The following is a 25,481-nucleotide window of genomic DNA, read 5'->3' as shown; positions in this document are numbered from 1 at the left end:
TAATGTATCTTTAACTGCTCAATGTAAAAACTATTGTAAAAATTTTGATTTTTTTCAAACTAAAAACAAATAAAAAATAAAATAAAATTGTGCACCAATCACCTCATCATGGCGATCAAGAGGTCTAGGAAATCTGCTATTGTGGAAAAATATTTGAAACTAGCCTTACTACCTAACACTTGGGTACAGCTTTGCCTTCTATCTGTGCTCATATATCAGAGATTGTTTCATTCACGTGAAACCGCTCATGTGCCAACATGTTTAATATGCAGAGTGCAGAGACAACCACTTTTAACTTTGACCCAGAGCGCTACTGCACCCCCTTCCTTCTTTGTTTGGGGCAATTATGGGCAGCATAGTTAAGTTGCGGAAACACTTTCCACCGCCTTTATTTCTCCCGGCAGTCATTCTGGCTATTATTTATGACTGCGCGATCACGATTATGGGGGAAGGACCGGCTTCCAGTCTACGTGATTCTGCTTGTAAGTTAGGCATTACTGAACCCAATGAAAAAGTACTTACTTATCTTTATGGCCAAGAAAATATTACTGAGAGATAAGAATGTTCTCCAAATATCCCTCATGTTGTATTACTCACTGGCTTGCCTGAGGTGGTTGGCAAAGACAGCCCTAGAAAAACCTTAAAATGCTGCCTATTAAATACTAGATCCCTGATTAGGCATGCAACTGAGGTGGCTGATTGTATCTTAGATCATAAGATTAACTTGTGTGCTATCACAGAGTCCCGGTTGCATGCGGCAGTCCGGCTTTTCCTGACACTAACACTGCCCCAGGAGTATAACATCCTAAGAGCAGATCGATTACTTAGAAAGGGAGGGGGTGTTGCCCTAATGTTTCATAAATCTATTAAAAGACATCAAATTAATGAGGTCAGTATACCAGGCAGTGAAGTTCTGAAAGTCAAGCTGACCATTGATCGCAACACTACCTTGAGTATAATTCTGATATCGGCCGCCAAATATCATGCCAGATATCCTAACACATTTCTGTGACTGTATCTCCTCCACACTCAAATCTCATTCTAAAATGATTATTACGGGTAACCTCAATTTAGGTTTTGGTGACACTACAGATTCCCTTGCAACAACTGTTCAGTGTACTCTGGAGGGACTTCATTTCATTCAATATTTTAGACAACTCACCCACACAGGGGATAGGATCGTGGATTGGATAGCCTCTCATAGGGTATCAGGTATTGGTAGATAAGGTGAAAATAGATTGAAGAGGAAGTGCCAAGTGCCATCCATACTCCAGCCACCACCTTCGTAGTACCCGGTACTTTCACATCAAAGTATGTGACGTATGAAGAACAAATAAACCAGCAAAGAGCAGCGACAGGGCTCTTGCCAGTGCCTATTTGAGTAACATCACCTTTTGAAGCACGGGCAAGAAAACCTGAAAAGTAAGGTACCCATTGAGAAAATCATATCTACAGTCAAGACAAAAATGATGGGGGTCAGAATGGAATACCCGAAGAAGCCAAGAAGATAATAAAGGAAGATGAATGGTGACATCATAAGACATCAGACGGACACGGTGGTCAGTCAAAATGTCGAAAAAAAATGTCGAATGACAAAAATGTCGAAAAAAAATTGTTAAAAAAAAAAGTCGAATCTATTATTTTTTTATTTATATGTATTTTTTGGGTTTGGTAAGTATAAAAAATGGGTAAAATACAAAAAAAAATTAAAAAGGGGGAATGGGGGGCACCCCCCATTTGAAAAAAAAAACGTATTGAAAAAAAAAGTGACTTTTTTTTTTTTAATTTATTTTTCCACATTATGACATTTTTGTTTTTGACATTATGACTATAAACCGACGGACACACACATAGATGATATAAGACCAGAGAATGCTGATGGAAAACAAAGTCAAAAGGAGATACTATGGATAAATGTCTTCTTGAACCCAAGATGAAGAAGCTTATGCCATATAAACGATGAAGATATTCAGTTAGTTTAAGCGTGTACAGATGCAAGAAACCGCAAGAAGCAAAGAAATCGTTATGTTTGCTTATGCTTAATAGGAAAGAGATTGCAGCAAGCACCAACATATACATATATTTACCTCAAAAGCATGTTATACATGAGTATAATTCCACTACGCACCTGAGCAGAGTGAACAAAGGTTACTAAAGGTCTCAGGAGAAGAGTGTTGGAGCAAACAAATCGAGAATTAAGACAGAGCAAAACTCAGCTGAAGGTAACCATGCCAAGAAGCCAAGGTCGTATCTGGTTGGAAAAGGCTGACAGTGGATACAATTAAAAGAGAAAAGAACAAAAGAACAGAGTATCCTGTTTAGAAAGGTCAAGATAAGCCACAGATGGTAGAAGACTGGCAGAATTAAATCAAATACACGAAAATGCACTGTGTCCTATTCACGTGACAAGGCAGACTGGAAGAGTTAGACTTTCACACCTACTCATGGATCTCCGCAATACCCATACTCTTTAAGAGTTCACATTCCAAAAAGCAGACTCAAGGTCAAACTACAAGGCAGTAATTGACACATGACCACTAAGGTGATGATTGATTGCAACATAATTGCAGGGAAGCTGGGGTGCAGACTAGCTCCCTTCACCTTGTTGGTTGTTCTGCATGCTGCTAGACGTAAGTGGAAAAGTATGAATGGGGTTGATGCCAACCCAATCATAGTGGACCGTGTAATCTAGGGTCCTATAGAGAGTAGAGCCAAAGGGACGTCATACTTTTAGTGACATTCATAGGGGCCATGTTGAAGGAAGGGCTTAGATGCCCCACCTGACATTGATTGTCCAATGCCCTCTCCCTGTTACCACATACAGATATAGTAGCTATGATAAAGTTACCTTCCTATAACCAATCACATTTCATGTTAGGTTTTTAAGATTGTACGTCAATGATGATGAGTTTTGCTATACATATTGTGTTTTTTCTAGAATTGAGTGGATTTGGAAGAGAGAGCCAGAAGATTGAGCAGTTGCTGATGTTCATTGTACTCCCCGTTTTATATACTTGTCATTAAATGGACTCCCTTTGCCAAACTATTGAGTTGTCATGGTTATTTGATGCATGAGTACAAATCTGCATCCATACCTATCTCGAGGGTACTGCTACTCATTTTAAAGGACTGTTTGGAGATCCCCAGTCAGAGGACTGGCTGGAGACCACCCAGTTCACTTGGTAGCAGAGATTAGATGGTTAGATTAGACAAGATACCCATTCGGCCGTCGACATAAGTAACTCCAGGTCCTCGGCAATATCACAAGTTGTGGCCATCTGGCTGATAGAACGAGAATCTCCCCGTAGATAGTGGTTAGTTTAATCGAAAACCCTGCAGGTTAGGTGTAAAGGAACGCTTGCTTTCACCCAAAAAAACACTTCTCACTTCTATGAGCAGCTGATCGAACGAGCGGCATGGAAAGGCAGTAATGGAGGCGGTGATCCTGAGCATCCAGAGAGGAAAAACATGCGAACAGTGAGTAAAGAAGATTGATTGTTTTGGCAAAAGCTTGCATGCCTTATAAAACAAGTTAAGGGAAGGTAACAGAGGGATGGGGGCAAATATAACGTCAGAGCAAGAGTATAACGTAGATGTATATAGAAGGGGAAAACATTGACTCGAGTATGGCTGAGCAATATAAAGAGATGTCGTGAGTGTGGCCGCGATAAGAGTATACGCCCCGGTGACTAGGTTTTAAAGAGCGCTAGCAGAAGCCTTCATCTAAAGTCCTGATTGATAGGATGACGTAGGAGACCAGATCGATTAAAGATGATCTGAAAGAGATGGGCTTACATTCCATATTGAAATACAAATAGGGACAGGATGCATCTGAGGAAGCAGATGGCATGACATTTGTGTGGCCGGCCAGAGTCTATCTGTCTGTTCTATGTGTTTTATTTAATTTATGGCGTCATAAAGTACATTTTTTTTTTTTAAAGAAAAATGTTGCATGACATGGATTGATGGTTGTTGTTGACAAAAGTAAAAGTAAAATTATTGTTGAAAAACGAGATTGGAGCTTGCGACGATTGGTGCTCGCTCATACTGTTGATTTTGTTTGTGAAACGTAAAGTATAATAAAGTGTTATATAAAAAGAGGATAAAACAGGTTAAGCATGGAATATGTTACCCCATTAATAAACTTGTGCAAACAGTTGCCGAAGAATGTGCCTAAGCTTAAACAGTAAAGTGCAGAATGGGTTAAAGGGACCGCAGACAAAATGTTTATGCCACGGCCCCAAGGCGGATCGCTATCTAAAACGATCCTGCAGCACATGAAAACATATTTACATGCCACATTCACAGGAAAAAAGTTAGACACATGCCTGGCTAGTTTAGAACTTTGGAAGATGTACCAAGAAGAAAAAGAGGAGGAGCCACCATTAGAGTGGATACTGAATATATGCACAGAGGGGGGTGTCAAGCCTTCTGTGCCCGTCTGAAACAAAAAGCGAAGCTAGTAAAAGCAAAGGATTGTACCCATTGAGGGAATTTAAAGCAGCCACAGGATATAGTAACCCGTCATATGAGTCGCCTACGCAAAGTGGTGATGAAAGCCCAGAAAAGGATAAAGAAAGAGATATTAGCTCCAAAGTCCCGAACGATAAAGAGAGACACAAAAAGGAAAAAGGAGATCAATCACAAGCAGGCACATCTCGAGGTACAGAAAGAGAGGTAAAGAGATAAAAAGAAGATGAGGACAGGTCTAATGAGATAGCATTCACACAGAACAAATGGATGGGATGTCAGATTTTATTGAAACTTGATGGTAAAGGCATTGAGGATATGAGACAAAGGGGAGAACAGGACGAATTAGAAGGAAAAGGAAAATCGATTAAGAGACGAAGGTGTAAGGAAAAAAGATAGGCAGAAACGAGAACAGTTATACCTTGATGAGCAGGTCAGAAAACAAGGTGGAAGAACAAAGAAAATGTGTTCATAAGCAGAGAACAGCTGATGATCAGGATAGAAGAAGAAGACGGGAGAATAGAAGAATAGAGTAGAAGAAGAAGACGGGAGAAGAGAATAAAAAGACAAAGAGATGAGTAAATGCGAGGGGTACATGCACAAAGAGATGCAAGGAAACAAGAGGAAGATAGGGTCAAAGAGGAAGCGAGGAAGCATAGAGAATTTGATGATGACATAGAACACAAGGGAAGACAGAGAGCACGGAATCGCGAATATCTGGAAAGAGAGGTTAAAAAACCTGATCCAGTAGTAGACTGGTAAGATATAGAAGAGTATGATTCAGTACCAGGCACGTCTAGAGTAAATCTAGAAGATGACTTCGACAACAGTAGTGTCATAGAGACAATCGATAAAATATATGATGAGATGGGGCTAGAAAAGGTACCCCATGGGAAAGGAGAGGCTGAGCGTCTTGTGAGCACTCATTTGTATGATACTGAGGACGCCTCCTGAAGTAGTAGGCATAGAGAACTGTCCTTAGATAGGCTGACACTGAATAGAAATGAGGAGGATGAGAGATGTTGCGCGGGTTGGGCACAGACAATATCAGACGCAGAAAGAGAGGAATATGAAGAAAAAGAAGATGAGAGAAGCCGCAAAAGACGCCTCTCTAGGGGAAAGTTGACAAAGAGAAGTTACAATATTGTCAATAAGAAGTGCTGCACATAGGTCAGCTGATATCACATTAGGGGAAAAGGGTTACCCCTGAAAGAGCTGAAGCCATTTCAAAAACAGCTAAGCCACACACGATAAAACAAATGCAGAGTTTTTTAGGATTATGTAATTATGTCAGGTAATGGGTCTTTGACTACAGTTCTTATACTAGGCCCTTATTACAAGCCTTAAATAAAGCACAGGCAACAAAGGAGAAAATTGTGTGGACTAAGACAATGGAGGAATGGTTTGATGAACTAAAAAGGCCATTTGCACGGCACCAGTATTAGGGATTCCCAATTATGCAAAGGAATTCTACTTGTTTTCACATACGAAAGGCAGTGTTATGACAGAAGTCCTTACACAGAAAACCACATTGGGGTACAAGCCTCTGGCATACTACAGTGGGCATTTGGACCGAGTAATGAGAGGCCACTTCCCATGCGAACAAGGTTTGATTGCCGCAGCGTTCGCCATAGAGAAACCTACAACCATTGTAATGGGGTGCCCAATTACATTTTTCGTCCAGCACGCATCATTTGCAATTTTAGAGAAACTGAAAGGCACATTGACATCCCAGAGAGCTTCTGCTTATGAAGTGCTCATATCGAATCCAACGATCTTCCCAACCAAGTTTTTCTACTACACAATATTTTACCAAAGTTGCTTGTTTAATGTTATTTTTCAAGCAGCTCCTATGGTCCATGATTCTCATCTTGACCATCAGGTTAGTTTTTCCTATGTATTTTAAGCCAAAAGTACATGTATTAAGATACATAACATCATCTGTGTTACAATTGGAAAAACAATATTGTGTCCATAGTCTGGTCATTCACAGCTTAACACTCTGAGATTTGTTGGTAAGTTTACATACACCACATTGGGCACAACAATGGTGTCCCTCTTAAGACCCTAAGTAGACAAGATGGTACACCGTGATCTGAAGTTTACTTTTACTCACACAGTTGCCTATGGATGTGCATTTTTTATATGCAAAAATCGGTCGCTCAAGGTGCTGGTCTGATCGACCAGAACTTTCCAGTGTTTATTGATGATACTATGAATGTTTAAACTTTGATTAGAGAAGGTGGACACACACACCAGACGATGATCAAAGGTCTTTGGTGGTCTGTTGTCAAGTAAAGCCTCTTTATGTTGTTATAAGCCTTCTTTGCATTTTTTCTCACCAGTTTCTTAGGCTATCCTTATTGTCAAAGTTTGTTCGAGAAAGCAGTGCCCTAGTTTTCAAAGGCCTCCTTAGTAGTACTATTTCTTTACAGCCTGAGGAATTGCCCGGTAGGTTTGTGTAATGGTTTCACTAAACAACGGCCCTCTTCATGGAAAATAGTAATATCCAGTATATTGGAACACTGATTAATGACTGTCTTGTTGAATTTCACATGGTGATTTTGGATGTTCAACCATTCAAAGAACCTTGCTGCTTTGTCTGTCAAGCCTTCCAAAATTACCAAGAGGTAATCTATGTAACGAGTCCACAACTTAATGTGTGATTTAAACGGGTTAGAATCAGAGTAAATACTTCTATTTTTTAAACTTCTCACATAAAAATGTGCTAGACTAGGAGCCACAGAAGTTCCTTTGACTGTTACTTCAAGTTGTTAGTAGAACCGTTCCATGAACTCAAAGTAGTTCTTGATGAGTGCCATTACAACACACCACATGACAAATTTGTTTGGGACGGGATCATCATCTGGTCTATCTTATGATGTCTCTTCTATCACCTCTAGGGTGGCTTGTTGGGGGATGTTGGTGTATAATAAGACTATGGTATTGGCCTACCAGTAAGTTCTTAGATTGAATTTGACATTTTCAAATTTCCTAATAGCCTCAGTGTTGTCTTTCAGGTAAGAGGTCATGTTCCTCACGAACCCTTTCAGATAGTGATCAGCAAATGTAGACAGGTGCTCAAGGACCAATTTAGTTTCTGCTTCTATATGCCATCCCAGGGGTACAATAGCTTTTTATGGATTTTGGGTAGGCAAAATGTTGGTACTGTGCAATCCGTATTAACTAAAAACGCTGCCTCTTGTTTACTAATTCACCCTCTTTGTTCCGCTTTGCTCACTTTTAGGTCAATGCTCTGTAACAGGGCTTTAGTAGGATACTCTATGAGGATTTTATAATGATCCTGATTATTTAGCTGGCAGAGGCATTCATCAATGTAAACTAGTTTATTAAGGACAACTATGCTGCCCTTTACCACTTTTTTTGATTAAACTGGTGTTCTTAGTGGTTAGAGATTTAATAGCTGCTTTTTCATCCCCACTGAGATTTTGAAAAATGTGTCTCTCTAAGGACTCTAGGTGTTCAATGTCTGCCATGACTTTGTGTTCAAACACAAGGGATTCAGGGGAATGTGTGTTTGGCAAAGGACAAAAGGTTTAGGCTTTTCTAAGGCCAGTACAATTGGTTGTTGGAGGATATTCGTTTTTGTCAAAGAATTCCCTTAAATGGATTTTCCTCATACGTTTGTGAAAGTCTCCCCTAAAATCAAAGGGGTCATGCTATATGGTGAGAATAAAGTCCAACTGTGTGTTGAGTACCTGCTCTTCCACTGTAGATAATGTATATTGTGAATGATTAATTACGAGCGATTGCTGCTCCTTGTTTGTCTGTGATTCTCCTCTCATCCTCCACTGTTTTGACCTCAACATAAAAAAGGCTGAGTTGTCATGTTTCTATTCCCTCTTACATGCCATCTACTAGATTGTCCTCTGCCTCTACTCATGGTTCTGATTGTGTAAGTACCTTCTACAGTTTCTTCGCTCTCGCTGCAGTTGTTACTTGCACTGTACGACGTGTCCCAGAAACACACCTGTCTAATTTTATTATTGGAACCGCTAGTTTGGTAGAGCAATGCATTGCGATAGCCGTCTTTTATATAGAGAAAAGCTTTTCCATGGTTAAATTTAGCCAAGTCTTTCTTTAGTCTTTGAATTCTTTCAAAAGTATTGTTTTGTTTAAAATCTTTCATCTCATTATCAATTTCCTTAATTTGTTTTTGTAGCTATCAAGCGATACCAATTTCTTTATGTATCCTATTTTTTTAGATTCATTTCTTTGACGTGTCTATAATTAGGATACGCCAGTCTCTCCCTCAACAGTTGACAATATAACCCTACTGGACTTTAAATGTGTTATTATCCAGAAAAAGTCTTGGTTCGTTTTGTGAAATTAACCTTTGGGGCAGGGGTTTGTTTTTCAAATACTCAAGCATAATTACTCCATGGATCTCTGTGTGGATGGGTCTTTTACATAGTTGCACTACTTCATCACAATCATTTGGTGTTTGGCTACTTTCCCCAATCTCACTGTCATTGAGAATAGAGGTAACTGCCATCACAGTGGCTGCATAGTTGTCACTAAAAGCTAATAATAAATCTTCTGCCATATTGAACTGTAAAAAAAAGTGTCTAAAGGGCAACAACCAGTGAATTAACCACTGAATACATTTTCTGTGACTGTAAAGCCACTATAAAAACAAATACAGAAAGGGATACCCGAGACGCACCAGTAGAGATGTATACGTGTGGTCCTACCTCCTCACCGGGATCAAATTGATACAAAAAACAAGAGTATGGAAGTAGTAAAATTTTAAGGCATCCACAGTAAGAACAATCCCAAAGGTATCACACCAAATCAATTGCCAAAATACCCAGCTGATAAAAAATACAAAAATACTTTATTGAATAAATATTGAAAACCAATAGATGACATACAACCTTCTAACATGCATCCATAGATACACACAGATACTTGCACACTAGATGTTGTATGAAGAGCACACAATGAAGTGTACACAATTCACAAAAAGTGCAAGAAGTGTAAACAGTGACTCTAGAACTTACAAAGTAAGAGCAGGCTGTTCTATGTAAAGCCTGAAAATGTCAGTCTGTATTTATGTAACAGATCTGATGGAGTAATTACAACTCCATGTGGTGCTATTACAGTTTCACGTATGCCTTAGCACATAACAAAGGCTGAGGCTTGACATGTTCTAGTTCTTCAATCCATAAATGGTGAACATTACTCAAAAGCTATATTGTTTTGTCACTAATTGTGCTGGGAATTGCTAATATGAAACCCCTAAATTGCTCTGGGACAATACACAGCTAATGTCTCTCATTGACCCTTGAATTTCTTCACGCTGTGGAAAACAAACAAAAAATAGACATTAGTCCTATGGGACTGGAAATCATTCATGTCCCTAGTGTTCAACCAGAGGTTTATCATAAATACAAATGCACACTCTTGTCCTTAAGTGGTATGAGAGGTGGCTAACTGCATATCATATATTTCCTGAAATGTCAAAGTACTCCAACATGTCAAGGTATTCCCATTTAAACCCAGACACTTACTGCATTGCTAGGTATTGCCATCAGTACATCAGGTACTTTTTCAAATACTAAAGCACTTAAACCATTTCAATCAAAAAGTAAAGCACTCAGAACATCAACATACATTCTCATTATACATCTTGGTATACATGATTGTCATAAGGCAGGTACCAACATCATGTGGCAGATAATCATACTGTATTCAGTATTGTCCCATCATATCTCTGTCAACCTACACCAAATGCAAAGATTTGTGATCACATACACAGGTACTGACAGCATTACCTGAGATTTGCATCATTTTCCCAGGTACCCATACCCTTGCCAAGATGTGACTTCAAATATCCAGACATACATGCCATTATCAGGCACTGCTACCAAATGGTCAGATATGTATCCCATGTCCATGGACAACCATCAAATACTCCTGTACCCACATCATTTATTGCCAGGTATTGATATCAAAAGTCATGGTTTTCACACCATTATGTGCTACTATATAGGGCCCAGGTCCTCACACCATTGCCAGGGATTTCCATCAAATGACATTTTACTGACAACATTCCTTTGTCCTACAAGAAACAGTGGTGCATGCCTGTCACACAATGCTCTGACCATCTGCCATTGACAGTGACATGACGGGGGAGGCAGAAAGTGGGAAGTGCCAAAGGGCTGGAGAGACAGGCAGTGAAAGATAACTATTTAGTGGGAGAGTAGGATATTCTGCTCTTCTACCTCTGGTGGGAATGAAGGCAGTGATCCTACTGCAGTGGGAAGGAGGGTGAATTCATATTTTCTTGAAGGGTGAAACCGTTGCAGGTAATTACAAATATAAATCAGAAACTTTACACCCTCCAAACTAGTGAGAGTAGTGAACTTGTATTTATTGTATTTATATGTTTATAGAACACCAAAAGTCACAAGCATCAGGCTGCTTACAAAACACAAGGACCAATGAAATATGGGACAAAAACATTTATTAACACATGGATAATTTACAGAGGAGCAGAGGCTGTTGAAGCAGAAAGGGAGACTTATCCAAATAGACTTTAGCTCTTTTGCATCTTGGGACAGTTAGACATCGACAGTTAATCAAGCGAAGTGATCTTATGGGGGTGTATAGGATCCCTAGTTCATTAAAATAGATGGGTGCGCCTCCATTGACACATGTGTGGATCAGAGAAAGAGCCTTAAAACATTTTCTTGCTGATACATTCAGCCAATAAAGATTCCCTCTAGCACAGGAGATATGCTCCCTCCTTGGCATGTCACGGATGGCTCAGACAGCTTTTCATATTGAGGAATTTGAAGTCTGTTTATGGAGTCTTTGCTAGCCCCAAATAAAAGGGCGTTACAATAATCCAAACATGGCAAGACGATGGCTCTGACCAGAGTATGATGATTTTTAAAGGACACAAGTGCTTTGGCCTGCCTCACACCTTGAGTTGGTACCATGTGTCACTAACCACTCAGTGAACATGTGCATCAGAGCCAAGAGAGACTTTGGGATACACTCCGAATGTCTTAACCTTATCCATGATGTCTATGCAGTTCCTTCAATGTACATGTGGGTGTACTCCGGATCCAGTTTGGCTCTGGCCTTCGTAGATCCAAAGACCATCAGCTCCATCTTGTCGCTGTTTAAACACATCTAGTTACTGGACATCCAGCTTTTTTGATCAGGCCATAGATGTGAACTAGTCTGATTGAGTTATACTTGTATCTCCACTCAACTCCATCAGGAGATGAGTGTCATCCTCGTAGTTTGTGAAATGGAGAACCTGACTAAATAGAAGAACGCAGAGGGGCTTTATGTAAAGATTGAACAATGTTGGCAACAAACAGGGCCCCTGCGGTGCACCACAATGTATTGAATCCATTTCTGAACAAGCATCACACAAGCATACCCTTGAGTATCTGTTACTGAAGAAGAAGATGATCCAGTTTCTGGCCCCTTCTGAGCACTCACTGATGGTAGACAGAGTGTCCAGTAAGCGCTTGTGGTCGATCAGGTCAAAGACGGCTGATGGATCTAAAAGAATCAGCAGCCCAGACCTGCTGTCTTCCAACACCACAACATGCGCTTCTGGAGGTCTAATAAGGCAGTTTATGTTCCATGATTTGCTCGGAAGCCAGATTGTTAGGGTTGGAAGATACCAGAATCTTCATGATGTTGCTGAAGCTAGGAGGCTGCAACCTTGTCTATGATTTTCAATAGAAAATGAGTGTTCATGATGGGGCTCAGATTATTGGGATCTTTTGGGTTTAGACCAAGTTTCTTAGGCAAGGGTGTAACAACGACCTGCTTGAGGGTATCAGGGACAAAACCATAGCTGAAACCTGGCAAGAGAGAAGTGAAGAGTCCATGATGACGCAAGATCATTTTTGCAGGCATGATCTCTCCAGGCCAAGAGGTAGGCCGCATTGAGTTAACGAAAGTAAATATCTCTAACTTGGTTACTGATTTTAAGGAGAACACTGTCATTTCTTTATTCCCCAGTATCAGGGTTTCCTGTTCGATGTCAGTAATCAGGGAATTGGATATCCTGCTGCAGTCTTCATTGGATGGAAGAAAGTACTGGAGACAGGAAATGGGTTTCTCAAGACTTCTATATATCTCAAATAGTTTTATGGTTTGATTACCTGCTGACTCAATTTCCTTGTTATAAAAGTTCTTTTTAGCCTTTTTAGGTGTTTTTAAAAAAAAACTGTATTTAACATTTAGCTTGGCGTCACATCAGAGAACACTCTTAACATTTCAAGTCACAGGAACCATTCGTGGTACATTTATAGCTATAAGAACCACCCAGAGAAACAGAATAATGCAAGTACACACAAGAGCAGCAAACATCCGATTAGACATATATTCCTTATGCAATTTCACTAAACAGCAGCAGGGGTGGGGGGTGTATCTGTCTCTTCCCAAGAATCGTCAGATAGGGAGGAGAGGTATTGTCGAAATGGGCCCCAAATGTCTCTCGGCCTAGACCTGCTCGGCTGCGTCAGTGTCCAGCACTCCTCAGGGTCCGAGGCCCACGTGAGTGCGTGGAACCAAACCATTGTTCATGAGCGGTGGGTCTTGCTTGAAGCCATACCAATAAAATACAGCGGGTTGCCAGGAGGAGTGCCAGGCTTGCCAGCTTCTTATGGTCCCGGCCTAATGCAGGTAACTCGTAGAAAAAGCAAGTTAGTGTTAATGGGGAGATGGTGCATTCTAAAATGTCTGATAGAGACACGCATACTGTGGACCATAATTGGGCTATTTTAGGGCATGTCCACATCATGTGCATGTAGTCAGCATTGTCTGTGTTTCAACGCGGGCAGGTGTGCAAGTGCTCTGGGGACATGCAATGAAGCCTAGCCGGGGTATAATAAAATTTGTGTAGAGGTTTCCTTTGGATTAGTTTGAAACGGGAATTGAAGGATATTGCTTGTGAGCATGCACACATGTAGCCCCAGCGCTGATCGGTCAGTTCGACCCCCAAGTCTCGGGCCCAGGTTTCCATAAGTTTGGTAAACAGGGGAGATGTTTGGGTTTGAAGTATGGTGTATAGCCTTGATACCTTACCCCTTATGGATGTGGTGTCAATGAATTTGGATAGAATTGGGTCATCCTGTGGTAAGCAGCGGAAGTCCGGAGCTAAGTTTTTAATATTGGCCCTAGATCAGCAAACTGCAGCCAACACGAATGTCTACTCTGCAGCTGTCTAGGGAGTTTACTCCACTCTGTAAGGACCCCTTGTTCAAATAGATCTCGGACAGTCTGGAGTCGACCCGGGAGGCGTTGGGAAGAAGTTCGAGAGGGGAAAATCTCCATGAAATGGATGTGTATTGCCCGTCTGTTTCCATATCTCGGCTAAGGCATGGACCATATCACCCACTGGGTCCGAAGGCTCAAACCGATTAGTGCGGCCGGGCAACACCCAGGAACGGATGTCAACTTCGTCTGCAGCCAGGTGCTCCAGTTTAACGTGCAGGGGTGGATCTGTGAGAACAAACCAGTACAATGCATAATGGGCTTGGGTGGCTATCCACTACCCCTCAAAATTGGGAGCTCCGAGACCTCCCCTCAAGACCGGGGTTGTCAGCGTTGTGAGCTTCAGGCGAATCACGGCCAAATGCCAGCGAAATGTATTAGTGGTTTGAGCTAGCATTATGAAGAAATCACGGCCAGGCTAGACTGGGACATTCGAGAATCTGTACAGTAGCTGAGGCAGAATCACCATTTTGAGAACAGCTACCTTGCCCGCTAGGGTTATTGGGAGAGTCGCCGAGCCGGCACACTTCCGAGCCAACTTTGCAGAATAGTTGCCGTAGTTGCTCTGGTATAAGGAGGCAGGATCTTGTGTGACTACCACCCCCAGGTACGTAAATTTGGATTGGGCCCAGACAAATCCCTGAGGATCAGATGGGGGGGGGCGTGGCCTCCGTTAACGGGAAGAATATTGATTTAGTGCAGTTCACCTGGAGACCTGAGAGTTTGCCGAAGCAATGTCTTCCAGTATTGGGGAGAGATTTATTTCGGGCTGTCGGATGAAAAGAATGGCATCGTCCGCATATATGAGATTATCTCAGGGGGACCGACAAGGCGCAAACCTCGATGTGAGTGTCGTTGGCATATATGATTGAGTATCAGCTCCATGACTAGAGCAAGTACTAGTGGCGAGAATGGGCACCCTTGTCTAGTGCCTCTCCCTATCTGAAATTGGTTCAAAGATAAGTTGTTGGTGCGGACCGTCACCACCGGAAGGGAGTACAGTAGCTTGACCGATGTTCTGAATTGGGGGCCAACATTGCACTTTTTGAGCACCTGCCAAAGAAACCTCCATGAGACAGATTTGAGCGCCTTTTGCATGTCTAGGGCTGCTGCAACAGCTAGTGCATCTAGGTCGATGCGTGTTAATTATTTTTTATTTTTTTTATTTTTATTTGTATCAGTTGAAATTAATCAACCTTTCAAATACAATTACGTATTATATATACATATAACACTTTATAGGGAAAAGTAGGGAGAAGGAAAGAGCAATGAACAAATTAACATAGGATCAATATATACAAGTTATGAATCTTACATTTCACCTTTAAATGAACTTTAAAACAAACAATAAAAGAAAACTTATGAGAAACATGAGATTGTAAAACTTAGGCTTCGCCTTCAAATGCGGGTTAATATGTTAAATAGCCGGTGCAGGTTGTATGTGGTGGAGCGGCCCGTGATAAACCCTGACTGATTCGGGTGTATGATGTAATGCATATATGGGGCCAATCTGAGGGCAGGACCTTGGCATATATCTTAGCGTCACAATTAATCAACGAAAAGGGCTGATGGATCAGAACAACAAACAAACAAACTGCATTTCATGGTGATAACAAATCATCTGCTATATTTAAGCTCACATGCATGTTTACTGAACTTTATAATGGGTGAGATAAACACCTAATCAAAACATAAATCTAAGATGGGAGCAAGCTACGACCATCAAATAATAATAAGGCAGTCCTAGTGGCATCTTGTCAAAATAAAAAGGGTCTATACTAGAAAACCCATTGCCAATCCTTAACACTAAGTTACAAAAAAAAGTGTGGCATAATGTTCACCAGAAAAGAAAGAAGTGTTCACAAAATGATAAGTCAGGATGATATAGCTGGGTCTCCCTTCCTCAAGTTTTTAGCACGGGACAAATCAGGACGTTTGAGCACAGCACACTCCTGGGCCTCTCTAGCACGAGGTCCACAATTCCAGTTCAACGTTACCAGAAACTTCATGGGCCAAGTCTCTTTCCTACAAAGTCTCCTGTCTTAGAAGGCCTGATGGATGAGAACAACAAACAAACTAAAGTTACTTTAGTAATATTGCACCTGGGAGATGACTCTTCGCCCCTCGGTTCTCCCTCTGCCGGGTTCGATTCCTCCTTGCAACTTGAGCCTCCCTCCATCGGGTTCACTATGGCCTTTCAAATGCACTTTGCCATATTCAAGAGTCTTAATGTCTTTTTAAACAACTTCCTACTGCTGAACACCCTTGGCCGGGTTTACTCTTATCACACAATGTTTACGGGTGTATTACTCTTCACCCCAACTCGCAGGCATCCCTCTTTCGGGTTCACATCTGCAATTCTCACAGTACACTTTGCTTGATTACGATACATATTTTACTTGTCTTTTCTTTTACCTTGGCAATGGGTTAGAGACTTTCAAATGCACAAGGTATTTGACGTGACCCTTGTAGGACCACTGCGACACCTCACACCACCCTCGCCTAGGGCCTTCTGGTACTTGCAGTTTCACTACACGAAGGCCAGCAAGAGTACTTTCACTGAGCACTCCTATGGTGCCTGACCACTCTCCAGCTGGCCTCTTCTGTGGGCTTTCTCGAAAGTTCTAACACAAAAGTTCTTTGTACTCAAGTTCTTGCGTTCATCTAATGTTTCTAGTTGCAACCTATGGATTAAACACAGTTCAGTTTTCTATCAGTTTCCTCCGACTCACCGACTGTCTTGATTCCACTTGGCTTGGCTTGCTGCTCGAGTCAAGGACGGTACCACGGTAGCCAACATGCCTCCTCAACTGTGTTATCAATGCGGGAGGCCCCCGTGCACTGTTGACACCTGTCACACCACACGCCAGCTGTACTCCACGGTCTTATAATTCCTTTCTCAGAGGCTTCGTAGCCCTGAGTTGAACCAGGAAAGGGCAACTCCCTACTCATTGTCCTTTCAGGTCTTGCTGCTTTTCTCCTTCTCTTGAACTGCCGGTCTGGATTAGCTGTCTCCTCGTGGGTCCGGCCCTGCTCGTAGTGTGCTCTTGTGCTCCACCTTTTATCCCTGTGGGGACGATAAAGGGCAGTGAGGTGTGCGTGGTTATTGTCAATTGCCTGACTCTGCTGGGTTGGGACAAGTCAAGTAAACAGCTCTGGTGCTAGTCCATTGTCAGTTATGGTGCACAAAATTGTTTGTGTCAGAAAAGGGCGGGTAGAGCTTCTAAATATCCAATAGGGAAGGATGGTGAAAATCTGATACAAGGAAGGGGGTACTGCGTCTCAACCTTTGGTGTCCCACTTCCACTCCCTGAAGACCCCTCATCCAGGTGATACTCCCCCACTGGTCCACCCCCAGCAACTGGATCCAATAGAGATTTCTGTATCCTGGCCATCTGGACGACAGATCTCTGGGGACTAGCAGGTAAAACACTGTCAGGTTTCTCAGATAAGCCAGGGTATTCTATCTGCTGTATCACTGTTAATATAATCGGCTAACAGTTTTTATGGTGGTCTCCATTTCCCCATAATAAAAACCATGCCAGAAATGGTTGTGTTCTAATACGATCCTCTATATATGGGGCGCTAAGATCCCTATGAAGGAAAAACAATGCATTTCCATGCAGTAGCTTAAATATTTTGCATGGAGTCTGTATATCCCCAGAATCCAGCTAGAGTGGTTGCCAACCCTACTGCCTTTGCTTGATATGCCTTCAGTAAACTCCCTGTCCGTTTAGTAAAGTAGAAGAGAGCCAGATTTGCCTGTCTAATGCACGTGGCTGTCTTGAAAATGTGTGGTGTCCATACCAGTTTATTGAAAACGGTGATACCCAGGTAAAAAGGAGAGGGTTTGTATAGGGTGTGCGCTGACAAAGAGATCAATATCAATGAGCTCAACCAATCAAAATATTTGCACTGAATAATAACCAGTGCCAAAAAAAACACCATGGAAATCAGTCCATTTGAACTGCTTTCCATGGTGTTTTTTGAAACTTTTGCATATCTTTGGCACTGGTTATTATTCAGTGCAAATATTTTGATTGTTTGAGCTCATTGATATTGATCTCTTTGTCAGCGCACACCCTATACAAACCCTCTCCTTTTTGATTTGTGGTCTGGGATTGTCCTGCAATTATACGGGGGATCAGCAGACTATTGTCTCTAAAATTCCACTGGCCTTTTCTGTACATATCACCAGAGCGCTCATTACCTGGGAATCCCATTCTACAGTCAAGCGTGATAACCAAGTAGTCAAACATTTCAACCCATTCCAGCATCTGTCATTTGCATAGCATCTTTCTAGTGTGTCGCTTCTTAAAGTCTATCACCATTCCTTTGGATGTAGTACTTCCAGGCTGCAAGCATCAACACAACAGCAAAGTTATCTTTCATTCTCCTTCTCTCTCTCTCCACTAACCTAACCCACTCTCTTCTCTTTCAGAATGACCATCGTGCCTGGAGACCATTGGAAGTTAGAATTCCAGCAGTTGTTATTGTAAGGTGGTTTGATAAAATGATGGTCAACGAGGATGAATATCAACATGTGACCAATATGCTGCAAATGTTAGCATTGCGGAGCATAAATCCAACCACATAACATAACATGCCTTAAGAAGTGTTGCAAAGCAATGGTTTTACAAAAGACCTGAAATACAAGAAATAGGTTTTCTATACAGCACTAGGCCCTTGTGACTCCCTGGCTGGCATTACTCCTACGTGGTATCTTCGAAGCTGAAGGTCTCTTCTCCCAACTTACCTGGCCTGATGATTACATCGTATTTACCGACAGGACGGGTATCCTACTAACTTACCAGCTTTAATGAGCAAATGTGTGCCATTGCAGCATACCTGAGAAAATAAAATAAATGTATTTCCATTTATTTGAATTGGAAGCCACTTGTTTGGCGGCACCATAGTGCCTCCTTCTTTGCCCCTGCAGCACTCATTGCTCACTTGATATCGATTCTGCCCTCCTGGGCCCTGATGCAGTGGCCTCGTGTTGGCCTTCTAAGATGCCCAACTTTTTCAACTACAATGAGGAAGCACTGTGTGGTGTGATGTGACCCGCCGACCCGCAGCTCGATTGGTAGGGGCTTCATTCTTTGTCTCCAATCATTGTGTCCAATTGTAATCTTCCAACATCTACTTCTTCCTTGCACCTTTCAACACACCTTAGCTCTTAGCATCAGATTGCAACGCTTATCAGATGGTTTCATTATTAGTTATTCTAGTGTCCATTTACTGCTCAGCAAGTTAGGGAGAGTTGTTGAAAGATGCATTTAAGAATTTACCGTTTGATCCTTTATTTGTTCAGTAGTTACTGTTACAAATTTTGGCATACAGTGTCAATCTACAATTATAGATTAAATATAACATGTCTGATTGTCAGTACTGCACAATGAACGTAAAGATGAAAATCCTTAAAAAGGAAATTTATATTTCAATTAGCCATGCAGTATTTCGTGATATATAATACATGGCTGTACAAAATGTCTCTATGAACATTGTAACACGAAAGGCCTGTTGGGCAAATATCCCACTCTTGCACCCTACTAAATCAAATATCACACACAAAGAAAGAGGGAATACAAAATGCATGTAACCTAGCAACTAGGAAATTGTCCCTGTCTACATACTTTAACTGCCCCCATAGAGTGGTTAAACCTTGCATGCACTGATGCGCAACTGTCTAGGAAAAAAGACACAAGGAACTTTCCCCAAATGTCTATCACCTCAATGTTAGTACTCAAATATTAAAGGAACCTCTACCCACTTTTATTCATGTACTGACCAAACTATTAAAAAATAAAAAAAGCAAATTCTCTATGTCCATTTTTAGGTGCTTATCTAATTGCACAAAAAGCACATTTCTCTTGTTCTTGACTGGTGTTAATATCCATCTGGAACAAACAACATGTAGAAAAATGTGTGTTGTGAACCAACTAATGTCAGGCTCACACCCAAATCAGTCGATGAGCTGAAATGACTTGTGCTCATTCGAATTCCTCTAAATGATTCTACTCATTCGAATCAGGTCAAACGGTTTCAATGGCACTTAGCTTATTGGAACACCTTCTTTAGAGCAAAAAACATGTGGGTTAGTTTCCAGGTCTGCATTTCAATTCACTGTATTGCCAGAACAGTCCACAATATTGCTTCTTTTTGCTTATGTTGTTGTACTTGACACCTGTAGGGACAATAAAGAGAGGCACTTATAAGTGCTCCCATTCTAACCATTAACTAACAAGATCAACAATGTTTAATTCAACAAAACATGCCATTGTCTGTGGTCATCATATATATTGGATTTTGTATTGTTATGCATTTTTACTCTGTTTTTGTGGTTTATGGATAATCTGTTTCTGAATAAACTTATTTAAAAAAATATATATGTATCCACTCACCCACACCTATTTGCACAGCTGACACCCGTATCATTGTTTATTAAGCTTGTATACCATAACATTCTTGTTGGGTTATGTTTTAGTTAAACAACAATTCTCCTTTGTTTCAATCTATAAGGAAAAGACATACAGAACAGTGTGTTAGGCAGCGGGTTGTTTCTTGTTGTAACTGAGCTGCATGATAATACATTCAATTTGCTGTTTTAAAGTCAACTACACCGGCTGACAGTTATGCAATTGTAAACCACAATATAATCGCAACTAGGTTTTTTTCATTTATCTTCGGGGGAGCTTGGAACTGCTTGTTTGCGCCCGTCAGTTTGTGCCGTCCCTCCTAATCCCATCCACGTTCCACAGTACTCTATACGAGTAGGGCACTTCCGTCTAGAAAGAAATGACAGCCATGAAATCCCTCGCGATTACCAGAAGCTGCATGCAGACATCTTGAAATGCAGTCGCCCTTCTTAAATTCCTACCGGAATCCATCTATTCTATTAAGCTTATATTGGAACTGTTGTTCATCATCTTATCACCTCAATCTGTTCATGTTATTTCTGTGACCCAAACTGGATCTCCTTGGTTATTTGTTAACATCTTCCAAAAGCAACTACTGCCATGAAAAAACATGCATGTAGGCTGACTTCAGGCAAACATTAAATACGAAAAGCTATGTTTCTTTCATCAATAGGGTTCCCTGTTTTTTCTTTCGTACAGCCTTATTATGGACTCATATTCATACACATTCTGTGTTGTTACAATGTTGACAGATACTGCCAAGGGATGTTGTCATTCAAACCTAGAGTGTCCGTCTTTAATCTAAGGATCCAACTTTTTCCCCTGAGTAGGAGGAGACTGACAATATTTCCTCCTCTCCTCGAGACCTTAACCAGTTCAAACGCAGTCCATTTCAAATGCTTCTCATAATGGACCTTCACCTAAGCAGCAATATGAAGCTCTGACAAAAACACATCACTACTTTGTTACAGCTCTGACCTCGGGGAATATGGGCTGAAGTCTTTAGGGGTTCTGAGGGTAAAGGGTTTGGGTACCGTATGTGTTAGGTTTTGGGTATGTAGGAAAGTCAGACAGGATCTATCAGGTGTCAGCAGGGAGAAGGAGTGGGTTCTAAAAGCAGATTCATGCCACTGTATTGGTAGTTGCCTGGGAAACAAATTGTGGTTTTCTGGGCAGAAATATGCTGCTATGCTGAGTAGCTAGCTCGGGGTACACAAGGGTTGCACAAAGTTAAAAGAACAGTGAAGATATTGGGAAAAAGTAAAGTGGATAGTACAGAAACATAAAATAAATGGAAAACAAAAGTGAAATGTGAATTGAAAAATGTAGCGAGTGATGGCCATATAAAAGTAGATTGGGCGAGATCCCTCCTTCCCCCATAATGAATAAGGGTTTGTTCCTTACTCAGGTTATAGCTAGGACAGCTGCTCTGCACAGAATTCCAAAGCTGTGACAGATCACCTGGAAGTTAGGCAGAGTGTGTCTCAGGCAATAAGGTTATGTGTGCCTAAGGTTTGTGGTGTAAGGGTCTTGTGCGGTCACTTCTATACTGCTCCAAGCTGCTTCTTACTAGGCAAGGATCCACTCCTCCCACAGGCCTTGGAAGGGCGGGACTCATCATTCTTCATCCCGTTAGAAATGTCAGAAACTTACTTGGTGAATAGGAGTGGTTGAGAGTGAGAGACAGTGCATGCTACAGTTGTGCTCAAGCAACTCCCTATCGAGCTATTCATCGATACGCATTGTTAAAAAGAAGCCTGTTCTAAGTACAATTGGTCAGCCTTTGGGTAGTACATGCCGAACTTGAGACATAAACCACCTCAGGAGATGGGAGGTGCATGCAATAGACAATCAAAACCATGTACAGTTAAGTGAGGAATACTCAAAAGGTGCAAGCAAAGCTATTAATGAAAAGAGTGAATCTGTATTAACTGGTTACGATTACAACAGTCAGAAGGTAACACAAGACACTTCAGTCATCACTAGTCTCATTTGTGATTAATACAAATAAATAAAACAATTTAAAAAACAAGTCCACTGTGCTACCGAAAACTGTCAAAAAGCTAAATTAGAAATATTCTTGACAAATAGACTATTAAAAGGCTGTACTTCCACCAGGTGGCCTGATCAAGACAGGATTTTTGCGTCCTAGTTGGCCTCCCTTTGGTGAGGTGCCACACCTCAAAGCCCTACACCCCAATCCCCAGGAACACACAGAGACAAGGTAATCTCCTACTTTCTATATTTCCCTTTACAGGCAAATTTCTGCGGGCTCTACTAGCCCCTCCTCTTCATCCCTTCCTCCCAGTGCTCTCTGGATTCCCTTCTCTTCCCTTCTGGTGGCTCTCCTCTTAAGGTGGGCTGTCCCCGTTGACTGCCACAACACCCCCCTTGCTTATCATCTTTGTAGGTGGGTGGTCTTTCTTCTCGTATGTTCTGGCGGCTGGCGGGGTGTTCGCCTTGATCTAGTTCCCTTTTCCTGTTTTTCCTCTCTGTGATCATACTAGGACATGTGCGATGTCCTAGCACAGATGCTCGGGATGTGATGTTCCTCCCCAGCATTCGTGCTTGTGGTTCACACTGTTGGGTCTCTTTGGTGTGGCTCTTGGTTACCTTGGCGGCGATGACATCTTCCTCACCTTCTGTCACTCGCTCCTGTTCCATGTCCTTCTTCCTTATTTGTCTTGTCCTCTCTGGCATCCTTAGCTGCCTTTCCGTCTGAGCACCCCTCCGTTCAACCCAGACGACATAAGCATTTGTTGTTATTGACCCCCTCTCTGCCTCTCCTTCGTGGGCTGTGTCTGGAGGCTGTTCTTCGGATCTTCTTTCTGGCCATTCGCCAGATTGGCCTGGTGCTCCCTCTCTTTGGTATCCTGTTGAGCAGCCTGTTTCTTCTTCCATTTTCCTCCTCCTTCGTGCTGGCATGCGTGCCATTCGGGTGCCGTTGTTGTGGGCTGCTTTGTTCAGGGGTGGTGGGAGGTTTGCTTCCTATCCGACCCTAGTACACGTACTGTGCAATCAGTGAGTAGTAGTCATATGGACGGTTGATGTTGTCGTATGGTCCCGCGTTCTGGTTGTGTTGACAGTCCACAGGTTCATCGTAGCTTGTGGTATCATGGACTGCCTTTTCGTCACCTGAGATCATTGTGGTTGAAGCGCAGGCCGCCTGCATGGTAGGATGTGTGCTGTTATCTTTAGTGGCGGCTGGGATCTCTACAGTGCTGGTACCGGCCTGGGGCGTGCTGCTTGGCTGGTTGTCCAGTCGAGGTCCTTGACAGCTCATTATCATTGAGGTTGGTGTTGATGACTTTAGCCCAGTAGATCTGCTAGCACCTTCTTTAGGCTGGTGATGTGGTTGATGCACCTGCCTGTGCTGTTGCACATGTCCTTCTTGGTAGTTGGGGCGCAACCTTGCCTCTTGGTCCTGCTCGGGGAGCTACTGATCAGCGGCAGTGGCTGTGCTAGCTACGGAGGATGCTGTGCTCCAGGTCCCAGCTGGGAGGACCCAGTGTTTGCCTGCGCCTTCCTTGCAGTCTACTGTCTGTATTTTGTCCATTGTTTTGAGTCGCAAGTACCCCCTCCTCTCCCCTTGCAGTCCTTGAGGAGCCTCCGGCATTGAAGCATGCTGTCTCCATGGCAGTTCTTTGTTCTGTTGTGGTTGCTTGTCCTCAGAGGGTAGGGTGTTACCCCTGTCAGGGGGCACCTGTTGAGAGACTGCAATCGTGATGTGTTCTGCTAATGTGTGGGGTGCTCTGTTCTTCCGGGTGGTGGTCTCATTGTGACGTTTCCCAGATAGCATCGTTTTTTTTTGCACTCGGAAGGGGTTGTCTCGGTCGCAGTCAAATTTCGGAGTGCCGCTTCTGCAGTCCATCCTCTTCCTGAAGGTGTTTGGGGACACTTGTTGCTCAGCCCTCCTTCCCTCATTGGTTTGGGTGTGCTGCAATGTCTGGTGATGCTCCTCACTTGACTCTCATGTTTATTCTAATGGGCTTCTGTTGTTGTCTTGGGCCTTATCTTTCCACCTTTGCTCGGTAGTGATGATGCTTCACCAGGTGGTGACAGACTTGGGTTTGGGTGTGGCTCCCCCTTTGTCCACTTACTCAACTGTTTCTGTCTCATTGGTAGCCGGTCATTCCGTGTTATGAGTGTGCCGCTGCAGAGTCTTGCCCGCACTCTCTTTTCTTCTGCTTGGCGCCATTGTCTGTGCTGTCCTTGGGTTGTTGCATTTATGGGTATTCTTGCTTGTGCTACTTTGTTAGTGTGGATGAGCTTCTTTAAAAGCCCTTGTCTTGTTGGTCTTGATGGCTTGGTTGTGGGGGTTTCTGTGGGTGGCCGCCTCATGCTCCGTCTCTGGTCGCCTTGTTGGGCATGCATGGTTGTGTCTTGTGAACTTTGAATCCTGGCCTGTGCTCTGGTTCCTTGGTGGTCACCCTGGCCCAACTTCCCGGCAGCCCCTGTCTGCTTCTCCTATCCAGATCAGTCTCCTTCCCTTCTATGGGTCTGGGGCCTCAATACCTTCAACTCTCTCTTCCTAGATATCTTCCCTCTCGAGCTCTTTGCTCATCCGCCTCCAACTCCCTCAGGGTCAGTCGCTTCTCCAAGCAACGAGTTGGTGGTAGATCTCTCTCTTCGGCTGGGGCCTCCCTCTGGAACAGCCTCCCTGCCTCCCTGAAACTTGAAGAGAACCATCTTTGGTTCCGGAAGCACCTGAAAACCCTCCTCTTTGCTTCTGCTTTCTCTCCCCCTCTCCCCTGCTAAAGTCCTGGGTGTTACTGAGACTGTACTGGTTACCTGGCCACCCATCTGTTCTCGGGCCCTAACCCTGCCAGATGCACGCCTGCACTGCCTCTCTGGCAACCCCTGGACCGGGGGACTGTTTCTGTATCCCTACAGTCCCCGCACCAGCACTTATGTCTGCACTCACCCTGCACTTGCCACCTTCTGGCCGTTATTTTATTTATCTTGTTATTCTATTATCTCATGCACTGCACTTTCCCCCCCTGCACTTTTCTTCTTCCACCTTCCTTTGCACTTGCGCGATTGGAATGACACTTAGCCTAGTAAGATCGTTGTCTGTCTTCCCTCTGTTCCCCATCCCTTGCTGTGTCACGCCTTGAAACACTTGTGCAGTATTCTTCTTTGGCCCCCACCTTGGGCAGTATTCTTCTTTGGCCCCCTCCTTGGGCAGTATTCTTTCTTGGCCCCCTCCTTGGGCAGTATTTTTCCTTGGCCCCCTTCTTGGGCGATCTCTCCTGTGGCCGTCTTATTTTTTCTTCTCCTGCGTTCGCATTATCTCGGGGTCATCAAGATCTCCTCCTTCAC

General features: G+C 42.7%; 1 protein-coding gene across 2 annotated transcripts in view; it reads left to right on the top strand.

The window, feature by feature from the left end:
- KERA (keratocan) overlaps positions 1-25,481 on the top strand; it is a 282,789-nt gene that overhangs the window by 143,355 nt on the left and 113,953 nt on the right. Inside the window, exon 3 of one of the 2 annotated variants that reach the window (XM_069629265.1) lies at positions 18,182-19,563. The exons of the other annotated variant lie outside the window; for it this stretch is intronic. Within the exon in view, the coding sequence (XP_069485366.1) occupies positions 18,182-18,186 (5 nt within the window). The 3' untranslated portion in view covers positions 18,187-19,563. Of the gene's footprint in view, positions 1-18,181; positions 19,564-25,481 lie in introns of those variants that run through there. 2 annotated transcript variants of the gene reach the window in all.

This window comes from Ambystoma mexicanum, chromosome 12, assembly GCF_040938575.1.
Source record: "Ambystoma mexicanum isolate Mex_15411 chromosome 12, UKY_AmexF1_1, whole genome shotgun sequence".
Taxonomy (NCBI): domain Eukaryota; kingdom Metazoa; phylum Chordata; class Amphibia; order Caudata; family Ambystomatidae; genus Ambystoma; species Ambystoma mexicanum.
The sequence above is the reverse complement of the archived record's forward strand: the minus strand, read 5'-3'. Positions and strand labels throughout refer to the sequence as shown.